Source organism: Gopherus evgoodei, chromosome 18 (genome assembly GCF_007399415.2).
Source record: "Gopherus evgoodei ecotype Sinaloan lineage chromosome 18, rGopEvg1_v1.p, whole genome shotgun sequence".
Classification (NCBI taxonomy): domain Eukaryota; kingdom Metazoa; phylum Chordata; order Testudines; family Testudinidae; genus Gopherus; species Gopherus evgoodei.
The window spans coordinates 5,971,203-5,998,366 of NC_044339.1; the positions used below are offsets into that span (position 1 = coordinate 5,971,203).

At 48.6% G+C, this 27,164-nt stretch overlaps 1 protein-coding gene and 1 long non-coding RNA gene across 2 annotated transcripts; one reads left to right on the forward strand and one right to left on the reverse strand.

Moving 5' to 3' along the window:
* Nucleotides 1-466: 466 nt before the first annotated feature.
* On the forward strand, nucleotides 467-16,706 carry NECAP2 (NECAP endocytosis associated 2). Its single transcript, XM_030537656.1, has 8 exons — nucleotides 467-602; nucleotides 3,428-3,528; nucleotides 4,794-4,898; nucleotides 7,065-7,146; nucleotides 9,585-9,693; nucleotides 10,565-10,742; nucleotides 13,793-13,877; nucleotides 15,154-16,706. The coding sequence occupies exons 1-8, from the start codon at nucleotides 511-513 to the stop codon at nucleotides 15,200-15,202; spliced, it is 801 nt and encodes a 266-aa protein (XP_030393516.1). The 5' UTR covers nucleotides 467-510; the 3' UTR covers nucleotides 15,203-16,706.
* Nucleotides 9,136-27,164, reverse strand: LOC115636936. The gene is made up of 4 exons (XR_003997110.1): nucleotides 27,064-27,164; nucleotides 23,640-23,646; nucleotides 12,158-12,167; nucleotides 9,136-9,146 (listed from the first exon to the last, which is right to left on the reverse strand). It is a non-coding gene; the product is annotated as an uncharacterized LOC115636936 (long non-coding RNA).

The window sequence follows — 27,164 nt, forward strand, 5'->3', positions numbered from 1 at the left end:
TGGTAGAACAAGAAGCAATGGACTTAAACTGCAGCAAGGGAGATTTAGGTTGGACATTAGGAAAAAGTTCCTAACTGTCAGGGTAGTTAAACACTGGAATAAATTGCCTAGGGAAGTTGTGGAATCTCCATCGCTGGAGATATTTAAGAGTAGGTTAGATAAATGTCTATTAGGGATGGTCTAGACAGTATTTGGTCCTGCCATGAGGGCAGGGGACTGGACTCGATGACCTCTCGAGGTCCCTTCCACTCCTAGAGTCTATGAGTCTATGAGAGTCCGAGGGGAAGAGCCCCCCCCTGCGGGACGCTCTAGCCTGCAGGAGCTGCCATAGAGTCCAAGGGGAAAAGCCCCCCCCGCGGGACGCTCTAGCCTGCAGGCTCTGCCATAGAGTCCGAGGGGAAGAGCCCCTCCCCCTGCGGGACGCTCTAGCCTGCAGGCTCCGCCATAGAGTTCTCCCCCGGGTGGGCGGGGCAGCGAAGGCCGCGGATTTCCGGTCCCTTCCCGCCGAAGATGGCGGACAGCGAGTACGAGTCGGTGCTGTGCGTCAAACCGGAGGTGCACGTGTACCGCGTGCCGCCGCGGGCCTCCAACCGCGGGTACAGGTGAGCCGGGCCCCTCCCCCGCCCGGCCCCGGCGCCTCCGGGCTCCCACCGGGGCAGGATCGCGGCGGGGGCGGACCCGGGACCGGGGATCCACTGAGCCCCCCCGGGACCCGCCCGTCTCTGGCCGGGGGGATCCTCGCGCGGCTCCAGCTGGGAATCTCCGTGGGGCCTGGGCCCGGGCCGGGCTCTTCTCTCCACAGCCCCGTCTCCAGCCGCCCGCTCTCCGTGATCAGGGCCGCCCCCCCCCCATCACGAGCATTTATCTCCCCGCTCGTTTCGCAACTGCGGCACCTCGAGGTCACAGCCCAGAGCAGGTTTCAGCGTGCCAGGCGCTGTACATAGGGAGACAGGCTCTGCTCCGAAGGGGAGAGTGAGAACTGAGGCTCAAGGTGGGGAATGGCCCCCACCCATCTTCACCCCGGAGATGTGAGTTACACTGGCTCAGACATCACTTCCCTGAAGTCTGGTGCTGTGACCAAGGGAGCAATCTCGTGGCCTATCCTCACTGGGAAAGCAGGTGCAGAGCTGACCCCTGAGGTAGCTGAGACCCCAATTGAGCGTGGGGAGACATGGGGAGGGAAGGACAACAGCCAAACATGTTTGCCCTGGACTTGCCCAAGATCAGCTAGCAGGGCAGTGGCAGAAGCAGGAGTACAAGCCAGATCTTGCTAGTCCTAGTCTAGGGCTTTATCCATTAGATACACTGCCTCTCAATTAGGCTTTGAGTATTAAAATCATTCTACAAGCTATGTTAATTTCTAAGGAGCTCCTTTTCCCCAGGGTTGTAGACTGCATTTTTGTCATTAGTGGTACGATGTATTCTGCGTCAGACACGTACAGCAATCGTTACCCAAGACAGCATCAGAGACTGTTTTAATATGCTTAGTTTTTTTTTAAATAGGTAACAAGGTAGGGAGAGAATAGCAATTGAAACAGGCAGCATGGAGAGTGCGGAAAACATCAGTTAATACAACTGACTGTCACACTGTGTAGAACTGCGTTTGAAACACAGAGCAAAGAAAAGTGAAGTGAAAGCTCATTGCATTATAGCAGTGGCTCTCAGTCTTTCCAGACGACTGTCCCCCTTTCTGGAGTCTGATTTGTCTTGTGCACCCCAAGTTTCACCTCACTTAAAAACAACTTGCTGACAAAATCGGACATAAAAATACTCAAGTGTCATAGCACCCATGTACGGAACAATTGCTGACTTTCTCCTTTTTTTAACCATATAATTATAAAGTAAATTACAGTATAACTATTGTACTTACATTTCCGTGTGTAGAGCAGCATAACCAAGTCATTGTCGATATGAAAATTTAGTTATAGCCTCTTGTAAAACTGGACAAATAGAGGAATTGATGTACCCCCTGGAAGACTTCGATGTACCCCTGGTGGTTGAGAACCACTGCATTTCAGGATGTTGACCCCTCACCCTGTTTTCTTGCAGCCCTTCTGGGATTCTTGGGCTGACTTACTTTATAGGAAGTCGTCATCTTCTCAGCTTTGGAATGCGAGGTCTTTTAATCCAATGGCTAGAGATGGAAAAAAATAATGAGTTCCTTAAAGTGATCATTTTAGATCCAGTCTCGACTTGGTTTATAGACTGCAACAGCAATTGCAAACCACAAACCTGAAGGAAAAAAACGCATGGGCTCTTTAGCTCTGTTCTAGTAGATCTGTATTGTGTGTTTAACAGGGCCCAGCAACAGTGCATCAAACTGGCTGTGTTCACTCACTCTATCAGGGATTCACCTGTCACGTTGGCGGAGGTCATGTAAAATCTCATTGTGGTCACATGAGGTATTTTGGTGGCATCTTTTATACAATGCAACAAGCTCAAAACTCCTTAGAAGCACTCCTGTGAAAAAATGATCCCCATTTACAGATGGGGAAGTTGAGGTTCAGCAATGAAGTAAAATGCACCAACTTTCACACTGTGTCAGTTAAAAAGCCAAGAGAAGAGCTTGAATCCTGCCTGCCAGTCTCTGCTCTAACTGCTAAACAATGCTTCCTTCTCCCAGATACTATCCTACTGTGCAGCTGCTTCTTTCAAAGGCCTGCATTTTCAATTGTATTAAAACCTCCTTTGGAGGACAGGCCTGCAATTCCACGCCATGGCATGCTGAGGCAAATGGCTGAGCATAGGACGGTGGCGTTAGGTGGCGATGAATACCACATCTGTCTTCCAAAGCAAACATCTGTGCAAATGGGATTTCAGCTGACAGAGAGAATTGGGCAGAAAATCCAAGAAGGGGAGGTTAAACACGCAAAAAGATCTTTCCAAAACAAATCTACGTATTAACCTGACAGTGCTTGGCCTGGATTATGTAATGTAATTTGCTTGAGTCATAGTTATATCCTGCTCCTGAGCTCTGCGCCCCATTTGTTTGTTTAATTTGCCTGTTATGTCCTACCGTAACCATGTCATCGTTGATCCTCCAAGCTGCTCCCTGTGGGCAGAACCCCACGGCCTTCTGAACTGGTGAAGGGGCCTGCCTGGGCGGAGCAATGTACAAGATCAGGGCCTTATAATGTAAGCTTTTTGGGGCAGGGACTTTTCTCTTCTTGTAGGTCTGTAGAGTCCCTACTGCTCTAGGGCAGAGGCTTTCTTTTTGTTCTGTGCATGTACAGCGCCTAGCACAGGGGGAGCAGCGATCCCTGTCCTGGGCTACGATGCAGCAGTATGGCGCAATTAATAATAGTAGCCTAGTAAATTCCTTTATGGTGCCCTAGGCACTGCTGCAATACAAAGAGTGATAATAGAGGGACTTTTGAAGCCGAAGATTTGAGTGACTTTTCTGACGTTAAGTCTTTTTCTCCCACAGAGCTGCAGAGTGGCAGCTGGATCAGCCATCATGGAGTGGCAGGCTGCGGATAACATCCAAGGGGAAGATGGCTTTCATTAAACTGGAGGATAAGAATTCAGGTAAAGGAAAAGCCATACAGCATTCATGTGCTTTACACCTAGGGTTTCTCCCCTCCGTTTCCTTCCTGAAAGATCCCAGATGTAGGGTGACGTTAATTGGAAACTGGGTACTGGGGTGTTTTTACAAGCTGGAGTGGTGCTAAAACCAGAGAGGCTGCCTGCTCAGGAGGCTGCTTCCTTTCCCTGTCCTGTAATTCTTTGGAGAGGGTTGCCACTTGCCATGCAGCTTTGCTGTGGGCTTTTACACTCCTTCATCTTGTGCATTGCTTGGATGTCCCCGCAATGGGTGCCTTGGAGAAAAACTCGCTTCAGTAACAGGATTGGAGCTGCCGTCTTCCCCATGTGACAGAATGACTTCATGTGGGGGCTGAAAAGTGCCTTGGAAGCTAATAAAGAGGCCGGGGAGAAGGAAGTATCTGCGGTGTGAAATGAGCCGGGTCTGTGCTCTTGATAAAAAGCTGCAGGTCAACAAGTGGGAAAACTCGTCTGGCTCACCTGTGAAGTCCACAGAAAAGAACTTTCCATCTCTAGCCCCAGCCCAGTAATTCTCCTCCCAGGCTGCTTGTCCTTCCTGGGTAGTGGATGTTACAGCAGAACGTTCGGTGTAGCTCCCGTGGCTTAATGATATGTTGCTTTTGTGTTCACAAGCAGATGTACAGACACTGTGTGAGTGGTGCATCCTAGGAAATACCCTTCTGCTAGGCTGGAGTGTTCACTATAATTCTCCCATCTCCCCAGGCAGAAACCTTCATCATTGCAGCCCTCACTCTGGGTGATGGGAACTCCATGTGGCTCCCTGGAGAGCCCCGTTGTTCTTCCCACACCAAGTTCAGGTCAGAAAGGGGTTGGTCACTGAAGATAAACAAAGTTCTCTCTCTCCTCACCCCCAATTGCCTGGGCTCTCTGTGGCTGCAATGTCCTTGGCCCCTCTTTCTCCCAGGATTTCTTGTGTGGGAGTGCATTGCTCTTACGGTCAGCAGAGTAGCCAGGAAGTGTGTTCATTCGGGGTCAGTAGCTGTCAGAGTCTTGTTATCTAAAGCTGGAAGAATTAAGGGGTCTCAGTCTAAAAGAGGAAGTGTGGTCTAATTGTTAGAACCCAGAATGAGAATCCCTTAGATCCTGGGGATAAAACCTACCATTCAGGAGTGTCGTCACACTTAATTCGTTGTGTGTAAAGTGCTGTCTCTGTATGTATTGTATCCTGGTGAAGAATGGGAGAACACTGGGGTATTGAACTATTGTGTGTTTCCTACTCTTGTTTCTAGGAGAACTTTTTGCCCAGGCACCTGTGGACCAGTTTCCTAGCATCGCTGTAGAGGGTGTGACAGATTCCAGCAGATATTTTGTCATCCGGGTTGAAGATGAAAGTGGTATGGGCGGTGATCAGATCCCTTTTCTTCTGCAAACTGAAGCATACAGATCTTGGGGAATAAGTTTCTTTAGAAGGTTTCCATTATTATTATTCTGATGTGAAGGGTTCTTGATTTGAAAATGATAAATGTACATTACATCTAAAGTGCAGCATAGAAGTGTAGGGCAGTGGATTGCACAGGAGATTGGTAATGGGATCAGGAGCCTCTCAGTCCAGATCCATCTTAAAGTCAATAATGATCAGAAATTGTTACTGTCAGACTATGGTTCAGCCTTGTGCATGAAATGACTTCTCTGTCTACACTAAAGCTGATCAGAAAAACTTTCACAGGACCATGTTATGTCGGAAATTGCAGTTCCATCAAAATTGAAACACTTCTGAAATCATGTCAGTTTTTCCAAAATTTAGTTTTGGAGAAAAAACAAAATAAAAGTTCTGACAAAGTCAAAACGTCTCATTTCCACATCCTTGGTGCCAAAAACTTCATTTTCTTGTTTAGCAATTCCTTTTCATTTTGAATTTGTTTTTAAATTTTGTATTATATGTAATCTATAATACAGATCAAAATTGAAATAGTTTTGATCAATCCAAAACAATTTTTTCACAGAACTTTCGTTTTCAAAGAATTTATGAATTTTGGGGATTTGTTTCAATTCAAAACAAAGCCAGATTTCAAAATGCTTTGTGAAGTAGGATTTCTATCCTCCACTCAATTCTAGTTGTCACACTGAATCAGTTAAAAAAACAATTTCGTTAAGCTGTGCAAACCCCTATGTGAATAAATGAATATTTAGTTTTAAACTGGTTATGTCAGTTTGGTTTATGCATGTAAATTTACCAACAGAAGTTAAACTGATATAAGACCAATATAAGAGAGTTCAGATGCAGTTACGCTGGCTTAATGAAGTCTGTTTAAAATTGCACCTTTAATTAAACTGGGATGACTTTGTGTAGACCAGGCAATAGTCCAGTTCATAGTAGGAAGTGACACCACGATACAAAAAGCATTCTTGATTGCCATTCTCAGCAAAGAGGCCAGGGCTAAAATAGGCCACAGGTCATGGGTGAGAAGCAAGTGGGAGAGGATAGGGAAGCACCTACTGGTGCTGGCTATATTGTATCATTTCTGTGGATAAACAAACTCTCTGTCTCCAGCGCTGTCAATTTAACACCATTTGCCAATATTAAGTCCACTTAATTTTTTTTAAATGAGTTTCACAGAACCATCTCAAGGTTGCAAGATTCCAGGCCTAGATGTTTTATGACCTGAATAAAGGCTGGCTGTGGTGCAGGGTGGAGAGCTGGCTATTGCAGTGGGAGGAGAACCTGCTTTCTCTTAAGTGTGCGAGTGAGAGAGAATATAGGGGAGAAGGGTGTCAAACAGTGGAAGGTCCTGAAAGGTAAATTTAAACTGCTGAACAATATTCTCAGGGCTGAGGGGATAGGCTTCACTTTAACCAGAAAGGAACCAAATGACGAGAGAGTGTTCAAACCTGGAGTTAGGGTAAATGTCGCGGATTCTGAGAGGCTCTTAAGTGGGGCTGCAAACTGGGTGCCGCAGGGCACCCAAAGAAAGGCATTTACTAGGAACTCTGATTTACTTGTATAGACCTGGGCCCCCATTGTGCAAGGTGCAGTATGCACACAGAACAAACCCAATGGCAAAGGCCAGGGAGGATGCTGAGGTGCGGCTAGGTGTCATTGAACAGTATCTTCTTGTGGTGGAGCGTTCACGTCGGATATCTAATACTGTCTCTGCTTCCCTTCTCCCACCTCTTTAACCCTTGGAGGGGGAAAGCTAGCCTTTAGCCCATGTGATCTTGGGACACTCATGATGCTGGAAAACTCCAACCTGAAAGCCAGCTTTTGGGTCTTCGTTTGGGATAAATTGGAAACATAGGTCAGCGCTGTTGGATAGATGGGCCCTTTGATCCAGCTACCCTGTAGAGGAGAAACAATTGCTCCCGGCTGCTGGGCTGAGCAAGGCAGAGGCTGGGACGAGAAATTGAATTCAGTGATTAAATATGCTCTCCTGAGTCCTAAGAGAATGGCAGGGCTATGAAATGTTAAACCACAATGCAGGGAGAGCCAGTGTCTCCTCTTCACTTGTGGAGGTTTGTTAATTTATTATTGAACCTGGCATTCGCTCTCGTTTGTTTCCCAGGGCGCCGTGCGTTTATCGGAGTTGGATTTGTAGACCGAGGGGACGCTTTTGACTTCAATGTAGCCATTCAAGACCACTTTAAGTGAGTTTTCTTCTCTTCCTTTGCTTTCTGGGCTGGGCCATTTCTGTTGCATTCGCACAGTTGGTGGTGTTCCCCAAAATTGCTGGGGTTGTAAGCTGTTCGCTCTCGACTCACTAGGGAGGGGAAGCATGGTCAGGGGAGTGTTATGTGGCAGACAGGTCCTGTTGAGCCAGTTTAGTTCCTTTCTTTATACAGAGAAACAAATGTGGAACATCTTTGTCTTGCCAAAATTTCCCAAGCTCCCCATAGAGGAGGTGAGACTTATCCTTGCTGGGCCTTCACGTGCCAGTCCCCATGGGTGCCTCCCTGGCTGCTGTTTCCCCTTTGTCTCCTTCCTTCAAAGTGCTGGTTGCCATTTTTGTTCTCGTCCCTTGGCCAAATGAAGGGGTGAGCGACCACCTCTGAGAGGCTTGAATATAGTTCTACCCACTAGCAGAGAATGAGGCTGTGCACTAGCCCAGGGAGGTCATTTGCTCCTCCCTGCTCTGCGGGCCTGTCAGGTGAGCAGAGCAGTGAGAAAGTGACTGAGCAACTGTCCCTTCCAGGCATTGGACATGCTGGCTGATTCGGTTGGGCTGCTGTCACTTTGACCAGCAGGAGTAGCTTTCTCTGCGTAGCTTCCCTGTGTGTGACTGCAGCTGGCTAGTCCTCAGGCCACATAAGCATATTGACAGAGCCACTGCTGCACTCGGGCAGGCTTTAAAAATGAACTTGGTCACATAGTCCCTTAAAACAGCCTGCTGGTTTTCTGCACACTTTCTTCCCTGCCCGTTACCGTGGGTATCCACTGAGCTGCTTTCAGGAGTCCATGCAAGTCAGATTTGTTTAAAGGGACAACTCAAAATGGCTCCTGGCACGGCTGAGAGTGCCTACTTCAGGGTAGACTCTCAAAACACAAGGCAGAGACCCCAAGCTGGTGGCGTGTTCTGTAATTAGATTTCACCAAGCCAGTAACAAATGTGAACTCCTAACGCACAATAACAGGCTTACCATGGAGTCACAGACAGCCCTCTTGGTCACGACAGTCTATCTTGCCACCTAGGCAAGCTGGACTTAGTGACAGCTGGTTGCCATACACCAACGCTCACAAAAAGATTCAAGTTGCTTCCAGTCCCAAGAGACCAGTCACTTACCCGAGGTCAGTTTGTACTTGAGATCTCACACCCTAACCGACACTTGTAGCCAATCTTATAGTAAACTGAGGATTTATTAACTAGGAAAAAGAAATGAGTTGTTTACAACATATTTTACACAAAGGAGTTGTTCTGTGGTTCCAAAAGGTGACAGAGTTGTAATAATCTATCAGCAGTGAATGTCTTTTAGGGCTCACCAGGTTGATCCTGGGAATCTCTGCGTCTGGGCCCCACCTCCAGCCCTGTGGGAGTCAGAATATTTTCTTGTGTCCCTGTTTTATCCCCTTCTTCCAACTTTCAAGCTGATGGGCTGGGTTTGCTTGTGCATAGCACCTTCATGGGCGTGAGGGGGCCATTTACCAAGTCTTTGTATCGTGATGTTCCACAGTGGTCCATTTAGTTTTGATAGTCCTTCTCGATGAGCGGTGGACCAGTCCCCTAGGCTGGGTTCACAAGTTCGGAGCAGTCATTTTTACAGTTATAAAGCAAACCTTCCATATCTTCTTATAGCATGGGATACAGACGTGACAAGTTAAATTAATGCATGCAGCAATTTACGAGCATCCCATAGCTTCTCAACACATTCTTACATGTCTAACACCTCTCCTGAACAATACTAACATACGGGTGAGCTGGCACCTGGTCTGCCAGCATCACAGCCCAACTGAGAATTTTGTAAAAATAAGTTGTTATAAAACCTGGTGAAAAATACACAGCATAAGTAGGCTGGTTTTGAGCAAATAAGCGTTCCCCTGTAGAGTGTGCTTTCCAACCAATGCAGTATTAACAGCAGAGCTGACTGAATAATTTCAAACCAAAAATGAATTTTTATGGTTTCTCATTGAAACAAAAAACTGAAAAAAGTTTCTGTCAGGCAGAAGCAATACTGTTCGACTGTCTATTCACAGCAACAGTTTTGAAACCATCTGTTTTTTATTTTTTTCTAAACAAACTGTTTGGACGTTTCCAGGATGTTTATTGGCAGAAACTCTTCGCTGAATTTGACCAGTAGCTTTGGTGCCCCCAAAATGGATTATTTGGCAAATAGTAAAAATTTTGCCCAGCTCTAATTGAAGCCCAAAGTGAAACTGGCTTCATTGATTTTAACTGTCGGGGCCCAGAGAAATGCAAAAAAAACCCAAATTGGATTTTAAAAATTAATTGTTAAGACTGTGCCAGCAATGTGAGAAATGCAGCTTGTTTCCAATATGGGATTTGAATGGGCTGCATTCCTTGTAGCAGCGCCATGAGCAGCTCTCGTATGGGCTCTGTCCTCATTTTACCCCTCTCGTTTTCCCTGCACAGGTGGGTTAAACAGCAGAGCGAGCTTGCAAAACAAGCCCAGAACCCGGATCAGGGACCCAAGCTAGACCTGGGCTTCAAGGAGGGACAGACCATCAAACTGAACATTGCGGTGAGGTGCTTTTCTTGCTTCCACCAAGTAAAACTCCCCCAGCACCCTCCTTCGAGGCAATCCCAGCGCTCATCTTGCCATATGGAGTTTGATTGTAGAGTTTGTTTGAGACACGGGAAAGCTCAGCTTTACAGGTGTGTAAGGCTAACTTTCCTGGTACCAGCCCTCTAAGAATGATCAGTCTGGCTCTGCCAAAGCCAGATACTGGTTGCAATTTTGATGAGGTCGTAGCAGTGTGACGGGGTTTTGCTAAAATTCCAGTAACCCTGTGCTCAGTCACACCAACATGTTAGATGGGTTTAAAAAAGACAACGTGTGGGGAATGTTTCCAGACCATCTCCCTGTTCTCTTCTGCTAAATTCAGTTTTAGTAATGGGCAAAAAATGACCTGCTTTAGCTAGTGGAGGTAGCCAAAGCCTGCAGCTCTTGTCCCTTCCTCCCTCCCCACTGTCTGCCTGGGCTGCAGCGGGAAAGCACTGGAAATCAGGTTGCTGGAGGAATGTTAGTGTAATACATCAGTGGGGGAGGAGGGGGGAGTTGTCCCCCTCTGCCCGATCCACAGAGGATGGGAATCTGTGACCCCTCCCAGCTACAGAACTAGTCTCTAGCTCAAGCTGTACAGGCTCTTGCATTTGGCACTGGAGGTCCCTGGTGATGGCCAAGATGGCAGTGGGACTTCAAAGGGAAGCAGCCTCTCTCCTGCCCTGCCCCTAGACTCTCTGTTGTGCTCAGCAGCATAAAAGAATCAGTGGGTGTAAGAGGCTTCCCATGAGCAACAACTGGAGACAGTTGTGCCAGAGCACCGTCTGAGGCTCACAACAGCTGCAGTGACGTTGATGTTACAAATCGTGTATTTTTCATTTCCCTTTAGAACATGAAGAAAAAAGAAGGAGCAGCTGGGAACAGCAAACCGCGCCCAGCAGGGCCTGGGGGCCTCAGCCTGCTCCCCCCGCCTCCTGCAGGGAGATCTCCTGCTCTGATCCCTCCTCCAGGGGAGCCGCTTCCATCATGCCCTGCGGATTCCCAGCCAACAAGTGGTGCTAGCACAGGTCTGTGTTCATGGGCGAGCTTCATTTTCTTTAGGTCTATTTATACCTGCCAATGCTGCTTATGTGCTGCCCATTACCCTGTATCTGGGAGCATGTCTGTGGCACTTCTCAGCACAGTGTGAGAGAGATCAAAATTACCTCTAGGAAAGACGCATCTTTTCTTTTAAGCCAGTTCCTTTCACTGACGGGCTGATTCCTTCCAGTTTGGAGATTGTTTCTACGCTGTTTAGGGGGATCCTTGTTTAGACAGGTGCCTTGTGGTGAGCTGTGAACATGACAAGATTCAGGATCAGTCTGGCAAGTTTGTTCCATGATTGCAGAACTCACTGGCTCCTACACCTTTCCCCAGTCTAACAGGATTCAACCTGGCCTCTGTCAGCTGCAGCATCCCAAATGAGTGTAGCACATGGTGGGGAACATAGAGAGAAGACTGGCCCTCAAGTAACTCAGCCCTGGGCCACCCGAGCTTTGAAGATGAGAAGAAAGGTCTTGAACTAATCCTAGAATTCAACCCACAGCCAACGCAGGGGCCTGGTGTAATGTGTTCACGAGTTTTTGATTCTGTTTAAATGGTGAGGTACTCGCCTGCTGCAGTGTCCAGATATCTCCCTGCACCAACCCCACGTGATGTGAATTGCAGTAGTATGGTGCCATGTGACACATGCATTGATCACTGCAGTGTTGTAAGGGACGGGCAGCTGAAAACCCTTCTGAGGACTCTTTAGTGGGGCTCAGCAGCAGCTGAGAAGTTGGCCAGCTGTGCAGCTAGATCTAAGCAGACTCGAGAGAGGATGTTTGAAGGGAACTGACATGACTAACTAGCTCAGGTAATAGATCTGATACAATCCAACTACTTGAATCCTCATCACCCAGCAATCACACTGGTGGTTAACTGGTGAATGGCAACCACATAGGCTAGGCAGGCCCAGTCCCGTCATGGCAGAAATTAACATAAAACCTCCTCTTTCCCTGAGACTTTGCAGCCTGCATTTAGCACAGTGACAAAAGGGAGGCTAAAGCATCAGCATAGGAGCTAACAGAGGTTTCTGTCCTGGCCAGTCATAGTGTAACAAACGTGTGGCATTATCATGTGGTTTCTGATCGTTATCACCTCCTCCGGGCTTGCATCTGCATGGCTTATAAACATTGCTTCCCTTGGGAGCTCCTGCACATACCTTGAGATGATGGACATGTCTCTGGTCTCTTAAGAGACCACCTGTTTATGCCCACATGGTACCATCCGCCATCCAGCGAAGGAGCTAGTTAAATCTTACTTCCAAGGGAATTGCTCAGGTAGGATCAATATGGTCACTTGGGTTTACGCAGCTGTGTTTCCAAAGCAGTCCTGTGAGACAAAGTTCAGTGAAGCTGGACAACATGTTAATTTCACTTCTCCTGTCTCTTCTGTGGAGCACTAACTCTGTGCTGGACCCCAGGATTATTTTTGTGCCAGTGCCAAGATCTTGTGATCACTTTTTTTTAACTGTGGAAAAACCTTTTATTAATAATCCCTTGCCCCTAATTAGTGCTTTTTAATCAATAGATCTTTGTGAAGTGCTTTGAGGTCAGTATCCTCCCCACTTTACAGATGGGGAAACTGAGGCACACAGTGGTGACTTGCCCAAGGTCACCCACAGGCTTGTATCAAAAGGGATTTGGAGCAATCACATTTCTGAATTGCTCTGCTCTGGCTCCACTCCAGCTCCGGGCAAAAATCTACTGGTCCATGCTCCACTCCAGAGTCCTGAGTAGCAGAATCATAGAATCAAAGAATATCAGGGTTGGAAGGGACCTCAGGAGGTATCTAGTCCAACTCCCTGCTCAAAGCAGGACCAGTTCCAACTAAATCATCCCAGCCAGGGCTTTGTCAAGCCTGACCTTGAAAACCTCTAAGGAAGGAGATTCTACCACCTCCCTTCGTAACGCATTCCAGTGCTTCACCACTCTGAGTGAAAATTTTTCCTAATATCCAACCTAAACCTCCCCCACTGCAACTTGAGACCATTACTTCTTGTTCTGTCATTTGCTACCACTGAGAACAGTCTAGATCCGTCCTCTTTGGAACTCCCTTTCAGGTAGTTGAAAGCAGCTATCAAATCCCCCCTCATTCTTCTCTACCACAGACTAAACAATCCCAGTTCCCTCAGCCTCTCCTCATAAGTCATGTGCTCCAGCCCCCTAATCATTTTTGTTGCCCTCCGTTGGACTCTTTCCAATTTTTCCACCTCCTTCTTGTGGTGTGGGGCCCAAAACTGGACACAGTACTCCAGATGAGGCCTTACCAAAGTCGAATAAAGGGGAATGATCACATCCCTCGATCTGCTTGCAATGCCCCTACTTATACAGCCCAAAATGCCGTTAGCCTTCTTGGCAACAAGGACACACTGTTGACTCATATCCAGCTTCTCGTCCACTGTAACCCCTAGGTCCTTTTCTGGAGAACTGCTGCCTAGCCATTCAGTCCCTAGTCTGTAGGGGAAGTAGAAATGGGAGTAGAACCCAGGTGTCTGGTGATCAGAATTCTGGTTTGTTCTGACAGCACTTTGCATCTGTGAATGTAAGAGTTCAGCCTGGCAGATGCATTGTGGGAGGCCTGTGAGGCTGGGAATGTCTATTGTATCTCTAGACAGAGACAAAAATTGTGACCTCTCATTGGTGCCATGCGTAGTGTCACTTTTCAGCATGGAATCAAGCTGTAAATATAAGTGGCCACGTTAGGTTTGGCTTTGGCTAATGCCATCAGTCTCCGCCTTCCGAGGCCACTGGTGCTGCTGCTTGGTCTGCCGTAGAGATCTCGAAGAAGCAGCTCAAGCCAGAAGTTGCACCAGTTCAACTAGTTGGCTAAAAAACCAATGTAGGTAAGCCAGTGAGAGGAGCTAGGTGGACATAGCTAGCTAGGTTTCCATCTGTCTTGTATTGGTTTTATTGGTAAAGATGTGGTGCCTTCCTGGGGCCATAAGGAACTGGGGTTGGTGGGAAATAACTGATGGGGGTGAAATCTGAACTTTCTTTTTTCTTTTCCTTCCTTTGAATTTCCTGGTTGCCGGCAGATGTCTCTTTGTCTTGGCCACAGCCCGGTGGTGCCACCACAGCTGCCAGCGCCGATATCTGGGGAGACTTTGCCACAGCGTCAGGGTGAGGCCATTCCTGCTTTTCAGTGTGGTGTGTAGCTGAGGGGTGGCTGGCTGGGTGGGAACGGTTACATTGTATTGGGAGCCCTGGAGAGCAAATCCCCATCACCACTGGATAGTTCAGCCTTGCCAGTGGCAACACAGGCATCCTCCGGGATGCTCCTGGTGCACGTCTCCCCTGAACTAGAAGAGCACCGTTCTCGAGCGAGAAGGGATGGCTGTCCTCGACCCCTTTGTTTAAACTGCCAGCTAGGTGAAGGGTGAGTTAACATGGACATTCATGTTAGAAACAGGACTGAATGCTCCTGTATTTGTTGGTGTTCTTTATTGTCCGCTAACTTCCCTATTGTCTGTCACTGCAGCCTGTTCAAATGGTTACTGTTAGCAAGCCATTAACAGCTCATGCAGGCCCCTGGGGCATCTCAACCACAGGCTTGTCTTCACTAGCAAGAAAAGGTGGGTTTACCCTAGGATAACTACCCCGCGCAGCCATCCTGTTGGGAGAACAGGAGGAGACAGGGCACTGTTGGTCTACTGCAAGGTAAACTAAGTGAGGTCACCACCGGGTGTGGGGGACAGTGTTGACCTTGTCTTGCTACCTCCGGGAAGCACACAAAGTGCCTTGTCTCCGTAACTGCTGCACCTTTCTCACTGTACAACCCCCCTTTCAAAGCAGTGAAGGTAAAGCGTGTGTGTGAACTAAGGGTCTGTCTTGGCTGCAGTTAGCCTGGGTGACTGGTAGTGAGTTAGCGGAGCCTGGGTGTGAGCAGCCTGTCCAGTTTCTGTGTCCTCACTAGTGCTATGCGCCCCTGGGTGTGTTGCTAAGACTTCTGGGGGACACAGTCCATCATTTTTTGCTGAGTTTCTCTATGATTCTTTCCCAGTGAATTGTGGGTGACCTTGTCTGTCCTTTTGAGCACCCAGGAGAATCATGGGAAGGCGCTGGAGGACTGTCAACATGATTTTAGCCTGCATTCTTACTGCAGGGCGGGAGGGTTCTCAGCCCCGAGAGAAAGCAGCACCCAAGCTCTAACTCTGTCCCGCAGCCAGGCCAGCTAGCCCAGGTTTAAAGCCCAAACAAACTTGGATGGGAGGGGGATAGGGGAGCCTAGGTTATCTCCACAGTGAAGACCGACACTAAGAGGGGTTTTGGTTTTGATCTCTTCAATATGTGGCAGCTTGGCCAACATTCACAAAGTAACCAGCCCTTCCAGAGGCAGCCCGCAGCCTTAGCCCAAACTGCCTTCAGCATCTCAAAGAATGGTTTTGTTTCCTTCCAGGTCTGCATCTACCCAGAATCAGCAGAGCCCAGGCTGGGTTCAGTTCTAAACCAGACATCCCATCTGCTTTCCTGTGTGGATGCTGGGGAAGGAACCTCTTCTCTTCACTGTGGACCAAAGCCTGGGGGAAGCCCCCCTGCAGCCTACACTCTGAGCTAACAGGCCACTTCAGGAGATCCCAGTCCATGACTGGTTGCAGCCTTTGTAGCTTTCTTGGGCATTACAAGAAAGGGGCGAGAGCTATGCAAAAACCAAAAAGTGCCCTGTGACTGCAGTGTGGAAATAAGTGCCCCAGCGCTGGGGAGTGTGGGAGAGTGATGCCTTAAACTCTGAACTCTCAACAGAAACCAGCAGCCCCAGCGGCTAGGGCTCTTAATTCTGCTCTGAGATCACAGCAAACCATAGAGGACTATAACCCTGGAGGAGGGGGAGCGATTGTCCCCCCCTTTTCCAAACCAGCACACTGTGGTGTTTACATATTTCCAACAAGGATGCTTTTGCGTATCGCTTTTTCCTCCCTCTCCTTATTTGCAGCCTGTTGACTAACGTAACTGAGGATAGCCAAAGACAGTAACTCAACCCGGTCCCCTTCGACAAACAAGTGCTTTATTAAAGAGCTTGTGGTGAGAAGGGAGCGAAGAGCAGTATCAGAAGACTCCAATTTGGATTCAATCTTGTTAACATTTGCTGACTGATGTGCTAATGGGCTCTGCAATAGATGTGGAATGACACATACAATGCAAGCACGTGCGGCAAGGGATCTGCAGGGTTAACAACCGGCTCCCCCTGCCACGGCAGCTGGGTACTGCCATGAGATGCCTTAGCTGGATGCGTGGGGCACTTCTCACCTTGAATAGTTTGTTGTTGGGGTGGTTGGTGGAAGAAATACTCCTCGTCTGGCAGTGGGAAGGACAGTGGGACTGATATCGAGGCAGCAAGACCTTTAGTGCTGCCAAGAATTGTTCTAGTGTCATCCCTGCCAAGACTTTTCAACAGCAGATTGTTGCATGTCTTCTGAAGTGCTGCCCTGTCGCTGAGACGTGCCTCTTTGAAAGGTGCTAACAACCAGCCTGAGAACTTCTGAGCACTTAAGATTAACTAGAATAGGTAACTGATGGGGAAAGCTGTTAATTGGACTACTCTGGTTAATTAGCTATATCTGAGCAAAACTCTGAAATTCCTTATAAGTTTTCATGCTTTGAGACTAAGTCTCTGACATAGCTAGATGCAATGAAGGACAGAGCTTTGGTTGCCTTTTTTATGGAGCTGGGCTTAAAATTTCTCTTTTAAAAAAATATTTTCTTATCTATTTATTTCAAGGTGAAGGCCTTTAACAGTATGAAGTCCTGCTATTTTTGTAAGTGTTCCAACTTGGTCTGTCTGTCTTTTATTATTATTTCAAACTGGATGATGAGGATTTGATTTCTGATATTTAAAAAAAAAGAAATCCTGAGAATGTGTTTAATTTTGTCTTTGAGCCCCTGGAAGAGCACCTAGGAAAAACAAGTGGGAAATGTAACATTTAATTAACAATAAAATGTTTTGAGGGTAAGTATGATTCCTGTTTGTTTTCTGGAGTTACCTGACCTGGATTAAACAGGCTCTGCTGTGATTGTAGGAGATGATTCCCTGATTTATTGTCTGTCTTCTTCCTGATATGAAGAAGGGCACAGCTGGGCACCAGAAGTATATGCACTGAAATACCAAGGCGGTTGCCAAAAGTCTGAGGGCATGGGGGGAAGGCACAGTACAAAGGTGCTGAATAACAATGACCTTAACATCTAGCACGACCACACAGCACCCAATGGACGGAAGGGTACAGATAACCTGACGTGGATGGGGTCTGTTGAACAGCTGGAGTGATGGCTGGCAAGGTGTTCTCCTATGGTGGTGAGAAGAATGAATTGGGTGGAACGTTCAGAGTGTAGCATTTACGAGGCAGCATGTGACAACCAGTAGCGTAGATCTGGCTTGTACCCGACCCTGCTTCCATTGCCCTCAAATGTCAAACCCCCTCCCTAAGAGTGAGGGCAGTGCCACCTGTCTTTTACCAAGGAGCTAAGAGCAGAAGCGAGACTCCTGCGCAGATGGGAACTTTGGAAAACGTGTCATCTGGCTGGCGCCTCCTGCTGGGGAGAGATCAGAGCCTCCTAAGGGCCTGAGCTGAAGCCAGTGGAAAGTCTCCCTTTGTGTTCAGTGGGCTTTGAGAGCGCGCGTGTGTGAGGAACGCTGGTCGGGACTGATTGGACAAGCAAATCCTCTGCCCCATCTGCTTGCCCCGTCATGATCTCCTTTTGCTGCTAATCTGCTCCTGTATTAACTGGCTAATAAAGCAGGAAGAGAGAGGCCACTGTCTAATGTTGAGCAAGGGAGAAAGGCTGAGAGAATCCTGGAGCCCTGGGATATCCAGCTGGATTATTAGAGACACATTATACCAGTGAGTCTTAGCCCACATGCAGTGTCTCTAGGCTTGTCCCTCTTTTGCACCGGAAGTGAAAGCAATTTTTTACCCAGTGTTCAAGACTGCTGAGGGCTTCACAGTACAAATAAACAGTCTCTGCCCTGAAGAGCTTACAGTCCAAGGCCTTGATCCTGGAGATTCTTATCTGTGAACTGTGCATGGGCCAGGTGGCAGGGGTACTCTTCCCTTTAAGGCCAGTACCTCCCACTGGTCATCCCTCCTCATCATATGGTGTGGCCCTTTAAGGGTTTGGGTCCCCTCAAGCTTGGCCAGAGACCCGTATCTCCCTCCTGACAAGAGGTCTTTCTGGACTCTGCAGTTCCCTGCCTGCAGTGAGATACCCAGCAGGACAGAGTGCTTACAGCCCAGTATCTCTGCTTTGCTTTCTCTTTGAAGATTATGAACAGGGTAATTGGTTTTTTCTAAGCAAGCACCTTTATTCTTAAGGTAAAAGCATGACAGAAAACTAAAAATAAAAGAATCGATGTGCATGCTAATAAGCTTACCAGAAATCACCCTCTGCCTACAAAAGGACTCTGGTCCATGTCAGTCCTTCCACCTCTCCACAGAGGAGTGGGGCCCTCCCCTGGGTGAGAAGGTCCTGTCTGTTGGCTGGATCAGAAAAAGAGCCCTGAGGCAGTTTAAACGCAGGCTATTTATCCCCAAGTCCTCTCTCTGTCTGCTGGACTTGGGAGAATCCAGTTTGCCTGAGTTCAAGTGAGCCTCCGCAGGAAATGGTGCCTTTCTGGAGGTGTTACAACCTGACAATCACCCCCCCCCCCCACACACACACACTGTTCCTTGTCCCTGGGGAGCCATGGTTACTGTCACTGGAATTCCTGACAATCTCTGGCCCATAGTGATGCATAAACATACAGTGAAATCTCCCAAAGGTGTTGCAGGAAATTGCCATCTCTGCATCGGGGGCACTGGGGGAAGGGTGGAGAATTATCTTTTAGTCCTAGATACTAAGTGGTCACCCTTGGCAGGTGTCATTTCCCTCCCCGTCCCCCAACTAGAAGTTTGGGATTTAAGAAATTGTCACTTGTGAGTCTTAAGGATGGGTTTGAATCCTTGGCACAGGGAAAGGGTCTGGGTGGACCAGGGCCAAAGAACAGTGATTGAGGAATGGAGGTGTAGGGCCAGTGTCCTGAGAAATCAAATCAATGACAGCAGCTAGCATCCTGCACTGTTACTGATGTGTTCATGATCAGGGTCGTGGTTAATCTGTAGCACTGGCCAGTTCACTGAAGGCATCTACGGAGAGAGGAACCCTTCACGCCAAGTCAAAATTTCTGAACAGAAACTGGCAAGTCCTGGAAAAACCTGACTGCTATAGCAACGTGCGGCTGATTGGACAGACGGGTTGTGTTTACCAGCCGCCCTGTGGTGTCATAACCCCTAGCAGCTAATGAGCTTAAGGAGGGCAGCACGTAGGATGACAGGCTAAGTTACGGTGTGGGCGGCTGGGCTCCTGGTACCTGGTTACCAGGAGGAATTCGAGGGGTTAGCGTGGCCATGCAGGAGCAGGCAGTGACCTTGTCCAACAAAAGAGACCTAACCTGAATGTCACGCAGCATTGGCAGCAGGTGCTGAGCTCTATAGTAACCAGCCCTGGGAGAGTCACCAACACGCCCGTAAGCCCCAGAGCAACCTAACGGAGATCACTGCAGGTGAGTGCGAGCATGAAGGTGGAAGGAGAACATGAGGTTTAACACTGATTGTGCTCCCTGGCAGTGGTGGGAGCAGGGGCTGCCTGGTGAATGAGGGGTTAAATCCAGCTCAGCTTCCCTCCACCTCCTGAACAGGTGCTCAGGGAAAGGGCTCTGACAGTGATTGCTTTGGAGACAGTGGAGGGATTTCTTAGGGAGTTTTAACATTGCCTTTCCTGCTGGAGCTGGTTTGATGTCTTCTTGTTAACACTTCTCAAGGGTCAGACCTCGCTAACGGCAACTGGCCTGGTGTCTGCTGGGTCACCCCACCAGGTAAACAACACTGGGGAGGAGAGTGGATTTAACCCAACTCTGCAGATGGAAAACTGGCCAGGGTGTCAATCTCCCTTTGTGAAATCCAGAGGAGACAATGTGTGTGAACAGTACGTACAAATGTCCAGTAGTGGTACCACGTGACGGTTGGGGTTCTTGGTAGCCCAGGCAAGAGGCATAGAGTTGAGGCCTTTTCAGCAAAAGCAAAGATTTTATTAGTGTGTCTCTTTTTGGCTGTTGCACAGAAATATATCCCTGACCAAACCTCCAGCAATTTCTAAAATCAAAGGAATTAAAATACAGTTTTATCCCGAACCAAAATCAATCTTTGTTCAGCGCTAAGAGGGTGCATTGACACTACAGAATTTCACACTGCTGAAACGACTGCCACTAGCAATTGTGTAAGACCAGGGGCTGGGATGAGTTATAGACCCCTGTGTGAGTTTAGTCCATGCACCTTCGTTTTCACAGTCGCTAGCTCTTGTTAGTTGCACTGCTATTGGCAAATGGTTATGCAGTCTGCTAGCCCAGGCTCAGTAAGCTGTGGTTCACCCTGGGCATGGATCTCTCTCTGTAGCCATGCCAACTTGTGCTGGGATCCTGTGCGATCTCTCAAAGCAGGGCTGGGCTTGGGTCAACCGTTGGCTGAGAGACCTTCAAGGCACAACCTCGGCGATTCTCTAGGTGGTGGTCTTCCCTCTGAGTTACCGCTGACCCAGACGTAGGTTGCTTGGCTGATTTCCACATGAGATGCTGCTGTTAAAAAGCCAGAGACGCTATTTTTCTGGCAAGAGTTTCACTCTTTAGCCCTCATGTCCTGGCCAAATTCTAATGCGGTTAACCTGGGCCTGGTTTTGTCTGAGAATGGGCCATGTATTGTTCTCAAGTAACAGCTGGTGGCTAGAAGGGAGCAAGATTGGAGCCAACGCTGCAAGATTTCTCTCGGGGCAGTGCTTCATGCGTAGCCCGTTTCACTGTTTGATTAATCGTTAGTTTCACTTCCTGTCTCATGGGCTGAGCATTTTTATAGCACTTTTGGTTTCTGCTGCCAAATCGTGGCATTGTACCCGCTAGCACAGGTCCTTAGACCTGCGCGGAGCCCCATGAACTTTCAAGAAGCCCTGGCCCATGGCTCTGGGACTGTAGGACCAGGGCTTAATTTAGAACAAATGTATTTAGGCTGTAACCTGCTTGGAGCAGGGAAAGAGGTTCACCAGCTGGATGTTGGCCAGGAAATACGGCACCAGAGCTGCTGCAGTTTGAGTTTGGCAGCAGGAAGTTCCTTCTTTTCCTCCCTCGAGCCTGGGCAATGGCTAAGAGAAGCCCCCTCCCCCGCGGGGAGATTGGAAACAGTGGCAGCCAGAGAGGAGGCAGGCATGGAGCAACGAGAGCTTGTGGTGGAGCTAGGGGTCTCTTCTGCAGATCCTATGTTAAAACTGGGCTCTGCATCTCTTCCATGCTGTTGCTGAAGAGGCCACCAGACAGTTATGGGGAAGGGGGAGAGGATAGGAATGGGGCCTGAGCATCATTAGTAGTGTTATTTTCAGGCCTTGGGGAGTTGGTGTTCTGCCTTCCTGGACAGAGAATCAGCTGACGAGTAGAAAAAGGCGCTGATGCACTTTTCTGAAAACAGATTAAAGCCTTCAGATTTTTCTCTATAAGGAGCTTCCTATTTTTTTAAGCTAGTCAATTTAAAAAAAAAAATCAAGCTGGCGTCCCTTTAAATACATTCTCTGTCGTTAAATACTCCAGGGAGGAAACCATTATAAATTTCCTTTCCTATGTTTTATAGTGTTAATGTGGTCTGTCAAACATCTGGCACATTCCACCCCGAGATGGCTGCATTTTTGCACCATGTGAAATGATTCCTATATATTCAATTCTCTCAAATCCTTTAGGGTGAGCACTGACCATTTACATTTCTATAACAACCTGCCACTGCCTGACTATATAACTGTGGGCATGTTTCTACACCTCTCTGTGCTTTCTTTACCCGCTATGTATAATATAGGTGATGCTAACGTTGACCCTGCTTTGTAAAGTGCTTTGAGATCTACAAATGAAAAGCATTGTTTGTGTCCAAGATCTTAATACCTTGCTGGAGAGTTTTATTGCTGTAAAATGTTTGAGAGCTCTGAATTCAGGGCATGTCACTGAGATGCCTGTAATCAAGAAACTAAACTTGTTTGGAGTCAGTGGAAGGGAAATGTAGATGATAAATGAAAGTTGTCATCCAATCAGAGGGACAGAAATTACTATGTGCCTTAGCTGATCAATCGTACAGCTCAAATAGCCAATTCTGACTGTCAAATGAGCAACCAAATCGTTCCTCCAAAGCATCTGTAATTTCCAGGTGTTTGTAAAAACCATTGGTTCAACAGCTTTACATGGCAAACACGTTTATAAATGTTGTGATGTGAACAGAAAAGTAACAAGCTGAAAAAATGGCTATGTTCCTCAAAACACATTGTTTGTAACTGACAGCTCCACTAGCTGTAGCCATCTCACCGAACAGGGGGATCTCCTGGGCTCCTTCGAGGGGGAAGGATCCAGTTTAGTAGGAATGGCCCAGGGCTTTTTCAAATGGGTCTTGAAACAGCAGCCTCCAGCTGCTAATATCTGCTTTGTGCATGATGCTCGGAGCTGTTTGCCAAGCGTGGGAGACAAGACATTCACTTATACGTCAATACAAGCTCAGGAGGATTAAACAGCTTTAAAACCGCAATGCAGCATGCACGCCCAACCTCCAGCCATAGCCTAGTCCAGTTACTGAGGCCTTTCAAACTATAGCGATCAAGTTATCTGGTGAGAATGTGTTGGATTTCATGAGTACTTGCAAAGTTATCCTGTGTTTAATGCTGAGAAAAGTAAGTACATGGAAAGTACCCTGGAGTACTAGATGGAGCTGCTATAAGGTGAGTGTGTAACTGGCTTATGCTTAGATTGTCAGCTCTCTGAGGCAGAAACTTTGTACAGCACCTAGCGTCGTGAGGTTCTGGTCCGTGACTGGGGTTCCTAGGCATTAGGATGATACAAATCATCCATAATAACCTGAAGTGTGTGCATCCCAAACACAGCAGAAGATACTGAGGGACTGGTAGCCAATAAGTGAAACTGACTAGTGCAGATGGGGGGCTAAGCAGGCTACTAAAGGAAGCCAGCAGTAGCCCTGGTGAAATGCGTGTTAGATGGCAACCATTTCATAATGGCATGTGTTCTTCTGCTGTTAAACCCAGGCCCGGATTGGGCTTTCGGTGCACTCTGGATGAGCCAGGAGCCAGTGCTGAACCGGGATGCTGGTGGATGGAGGGTGGCCCCGATCCCCGTGCATGTAGATTGGACCCAGTTGAGGATTCCAGTGCACAGACTGGCTTCATCCTACAGTAGGTTTTTTTATGGGGCATGCATCCCTATGGTACCAAAGGGCTGAACCGGCTTAGTGGGGCCAAGTCCTCCATGCATGTATAGGGACCGCTGGTGCACAGAGCCAGGAGGATGGGTGTATGGGGCGAGACCCCATGAAATCAAGAGTGGCCTGTACTGGGAGCATCCTGGGGTTTTTGGGAGACCCTGGGGGCAGGGGCTTCACCCCCTTAGTTTTGGGAGGAGAGAATGTGGAGTGCACTGGGGGGCAGATGCAGGAGTGGGGTGGGCTCAGACATCCCCGTGGGGTGAGACATGGAAGGAGGGAGACCCCACTAATGAAGCATGTGGGAGGCCCTGCCCCAGGGGGATTGTGGAGGCAGCAGGGCAGAGCACCCCATTTGTGTGGAGTGTCCAGCAGCATGTCTCCCCCCTCTCGGGGGGGGGGTTGTGGTGGGAGGCCCTGGGGCTCTGACTGTGAAGGGGGAGGGGCAGGACCAGACCCCTGCTGAGGGCAGCTGCTTGCCCAGTCACTTATAACTCTGTAACCTCCTTCCCCTTCTTCTCTCTGCCAGCTCCTCCCTAGCTCACTCCCCCCACACCACATAAATACAACACTCTGCAACGGCTAGAGGCTTTGGTGCTGAACACAAGGACCTGTGTGACAGGCAGGGCACTAATGACCTCGCCGCCTGTCTATGGCACACCAGGCCTCTCACACATCCGGGCAGAAATGCTGCTCAAGAACTGTGTGCGCCTCAAACACTCGTCTCTTTCACCCACGGAAGCTGGTCCAATAAAAGATCTCAGCTCACCCGTCTCCCCCTCCCATTACAGGGTCGGGAGAATAGATTCAGTGATAGACTCTTGCAGGAGAAAGGTTGAATCATAGAATCAGCAACACGCACCTGGCATCGTTATCTGTGATGTCTTCTGGCAGCCTGGTGGGATCCCAAGCAAGGATCAGCATGCCACTGAGCTAGGTGCTGATCCCAACTCTTATCTAGTGCTGTTCTTCAGCAGATCTTGAAGCGCTTTGCAAAAAGTCAGTATTGTTAGCCCCATGTTACAGAAGGGGAAACTGAGGCATGGAGCAGGGACATGACTTGCTCAAGATCACTCAGCTGACCAGTGGCAGAATTGGGAATAGATCCCAAGTCTCCTAAGCCCTAGGCCACTGCTCTAACCCCTAGGCTATGCTGCTGAAGAGCACATGTGCAAGATCAAAAAACAGTCCCCCAAAAGCCTGCTGCTATCCCACATTATGGCTCTTAACACCTGAGGCCTGTGAGCATCCAGTTTAATGATACTTCTTGGGGCGTGTTACTGCTGCCATGAACTATTCTGGTTACCGGAAAGCAGGAGAGGCCTGCACAGAGGGATTACGTTGGCACAGTCTGAACAGTAATCACCCAGCCAAAGCACTGCTGGGATCTGGATCAAGACTAAAAAGGGTCCAGATTTACCAAAACCCAGTCTCCTTCCCCATCGCTGACTCATTGACCTTCCAGCTCCCCTGACCTTCCCCGCACCCTCTTCGGTTCCCGTCAGATGCTCTTGGCTGCCTGATCCCAACCCTCCTGCCTTAATCCCCCTGCTCCCTCCTTTCATGATGTCTGTTCTGCGTAAAACGCGTCTCGCTGCTGAGCCATCTGCTGCTGCTGTGTTTGTTTATCTGGGTGATGCTGAATTGTTGTGCTGCTTCTTACCAGCAGAGGGGGACCTGCAAAGAGTGACTCAGAACAGACAGGGATGGAGGGACCTGGGGGGCTCCCTATCCTACATGTCACAGCATGGGAAGGATCCAGATCCAGATCCAGAATCACCCTGGTTCAGGCCTGCCCCGCTGCCCTGCAGGGTCAGCTCACAGTATCATGAGCACGTCCACCTTAGCTCAGCAGGGCTGGGCGTAAGGGGTTGAGAATAGTCAGCAGCGCTGTCCGTAAACCCAAGGGATGGCGGCAAAGCCCCCTGCGGGAAGAGGAGGTGAGGTCGAGCCAGCAGAAGGGTTGGGTCTGTGGCACGGGTACTTGTTCTGGGTGAGGCTTTAAGTCTTGTTTGGTTTCCTTGAGAGCACAACCCTTGTTTACAATGTGGGTCTCCTCTAAAAAGTGAATCCGAATCTGAATCTGGGAAGTGGCCCCGATCCGATTGGCCCCAGGTGCATCCCAGCATCACACTCGTTAGACCCTCCCATAGGGTCTAACGCCCGTTTCCCTGTAGGAGCCAAGGCAGCTGGCAGAGGGGGGAGCTGGACTCTTATTCCTTGTGCGTTGTTTGCTGTTCCACCTGCACAACCCCACTGAAAGCAGTGGGAGTGGCACAGCCGGCGGGGAAGGCAGAATGTGGCCTGATGGAGCTCTATGCCTGGTGAGGTCAGAGAAGGAGAGGCCAGCTTGACTGTGAGTCCAAGGTGATGCTGCAGGGGTGGCAGTTAGGGGGAAATATTATTTTCCCTTTGTAAAATGAGCCCCCTCTGTCTGCCATTTGCACTCGCTGCATCTTGTCCGAAACTGAGCCCTGAACTTGCAATTTGCCCACCCAGCTGCTGCAGAATGGTTCTGCGTGGCCACCAGGGCTCAGCTGCCTGCTTTTTAGGGCAAGATCAGGGCCTTACGCTGCAAGCTCATTGGTGAAGGGACTTTATGTTGTTTGTCCAGTACACCGTACTCTACGGCCCCGATCCCGATCTGGCCACCACTGCAATATAATAATAGGGATGGTTGAATTGAGGCCAGTGAAAATCAGCCTTTTCATCGTCATGGCCTAGATTTACTGAGGCCTGGTCTACATCTTCAAATAGCTCAACCAGGTAACGTCGCTCAGGGCTGGGGAAAATTTCTCGCTGTAGTGAGGTCGACCTAATGCCCACTGTAGATGCAGCTAGGTCAATGGAAGGATTCCTCAGTCAGCTTAACTACCAGCTCTCGGAGAGGTGGATTAACTGCAGCTGCAGAAACCCCCCTTCCACTGATGTGGGAGGCATCGAGGCTACGGCGGCCCAGGTGCAGCGCCAGAGCTGCACAGCTGTAATGCGGAGGTGGCCGGGCTCTGCCCAGTTTGTCTGCTCGTGCAGAGTTCTAGCCCAGCTGCCCTTTATTCAGTGGGACTCCGCTGGAGGCTCACCTGAGCCTTTCATTGTGTAAGGATGGGACTCTGCGGGGAGAAGATCCTGTGGCTTTGAAAAGCCCATCGTCCACATCTCTCAGGTGGCAGAAGTCTTGCTGGGTGGTGAGCTTTCCACCTTCTTGGACCGGGAGCCAATTGGACCTGACAATTCAGGTTCTTCTGCCCTGAGATCTGATTTAGGATCAAAGCACCTGGCAGGACGGCCTTTGGATTTCAGGGGTTCAAATCCAGTGTCTGCCAATTCTCCCATAAAATCAGGGGTGTTTGAGATCTGAGCAGTCAGCTGCGGAACCAATCTGTCTGTCAGATGTTTCAAAACGGACGCCTACGTGTAGAGCAGCACAGCAATATAGGTAGGGCTAACAGCGTCCCAAAAGGGTGTTTCTAGTGTTGACATGCTTACAAGCAGGACTTCTGGGCTTAGCTGCAGCTGTTAATTTCTTCCTCGTTTATTCTCAGTTTATTTGTATGAGATTCTCTCAGTTTACAGGCTGATTTTAAGATGAAAATATCTGTTGTCTGGGAAGGATTCTTACCAACCTAACCTCTCTATGGATGGCTTCATGGGGGACACTGGGCTCTTTCAACCTTGGCTTCTACTTAAGGCCTTTCATTGTCAGTTAAAACAAAACGAGGAGTCCTTGTGGCATCTAAGAGACTAACACATTTATCTGGGCATAAGCTTTTGCGGGCTAAACCCCACTTCATCAGATGCATGGAGTGGAAAATACAGTAGCAGGTATAAATACACAGTACAGGAAAAAATGGGAGTTGCCTTACCAAGTGGAGGGTCAGTGCTAACGAGCCAATTCAATTAAAGTGGAAGGGGGCTATTTTCAACAGTAGAATACCAAGGGAGGAAAAAATCACTTTTGTAGTGGAGATGAGGCCCATGTAATCAGGGTGGCCCATTTGAAAGAGTTGACAAGAAGGAGTGAGGAGCAGTTGGGGGATATTAGTTTTGGTAGTAACCCATCCACTCCCTGTCTTTATTCAGTCTAATCTGATGGTGTCCAGTTTGCAAATTAATTCCAGTTCTGCCATTTCTTGTTGGAGTCCGTTTTTGAAGTTTT

Excerpts from the sequence above, each read along its gene's own strand:
- NECAP2 (XM_030537656.1), top strand. The coding sequence starts at position 511 with ATGGCGGACAGCGAGTACGAGTCGGTGCTGTGCGTCAAACCGGAGGTG. Across the intron at positions 10,743-13,792 it reads AACAAGTGGTGCTAGCACAG|ATGTCTCTTTGTCTTGGCCA; the intron begins GTCTGTGTTCAT and ends GGTTGCCGGCAG. Across the intron at positions 13,878-15,153 it reads GACTTTGCCACAGCGTCAGG|GTCTGCATCTACCCAGAATC; the intron begins GTGAGGCCATTC and ends GTTTCCTTCCAG.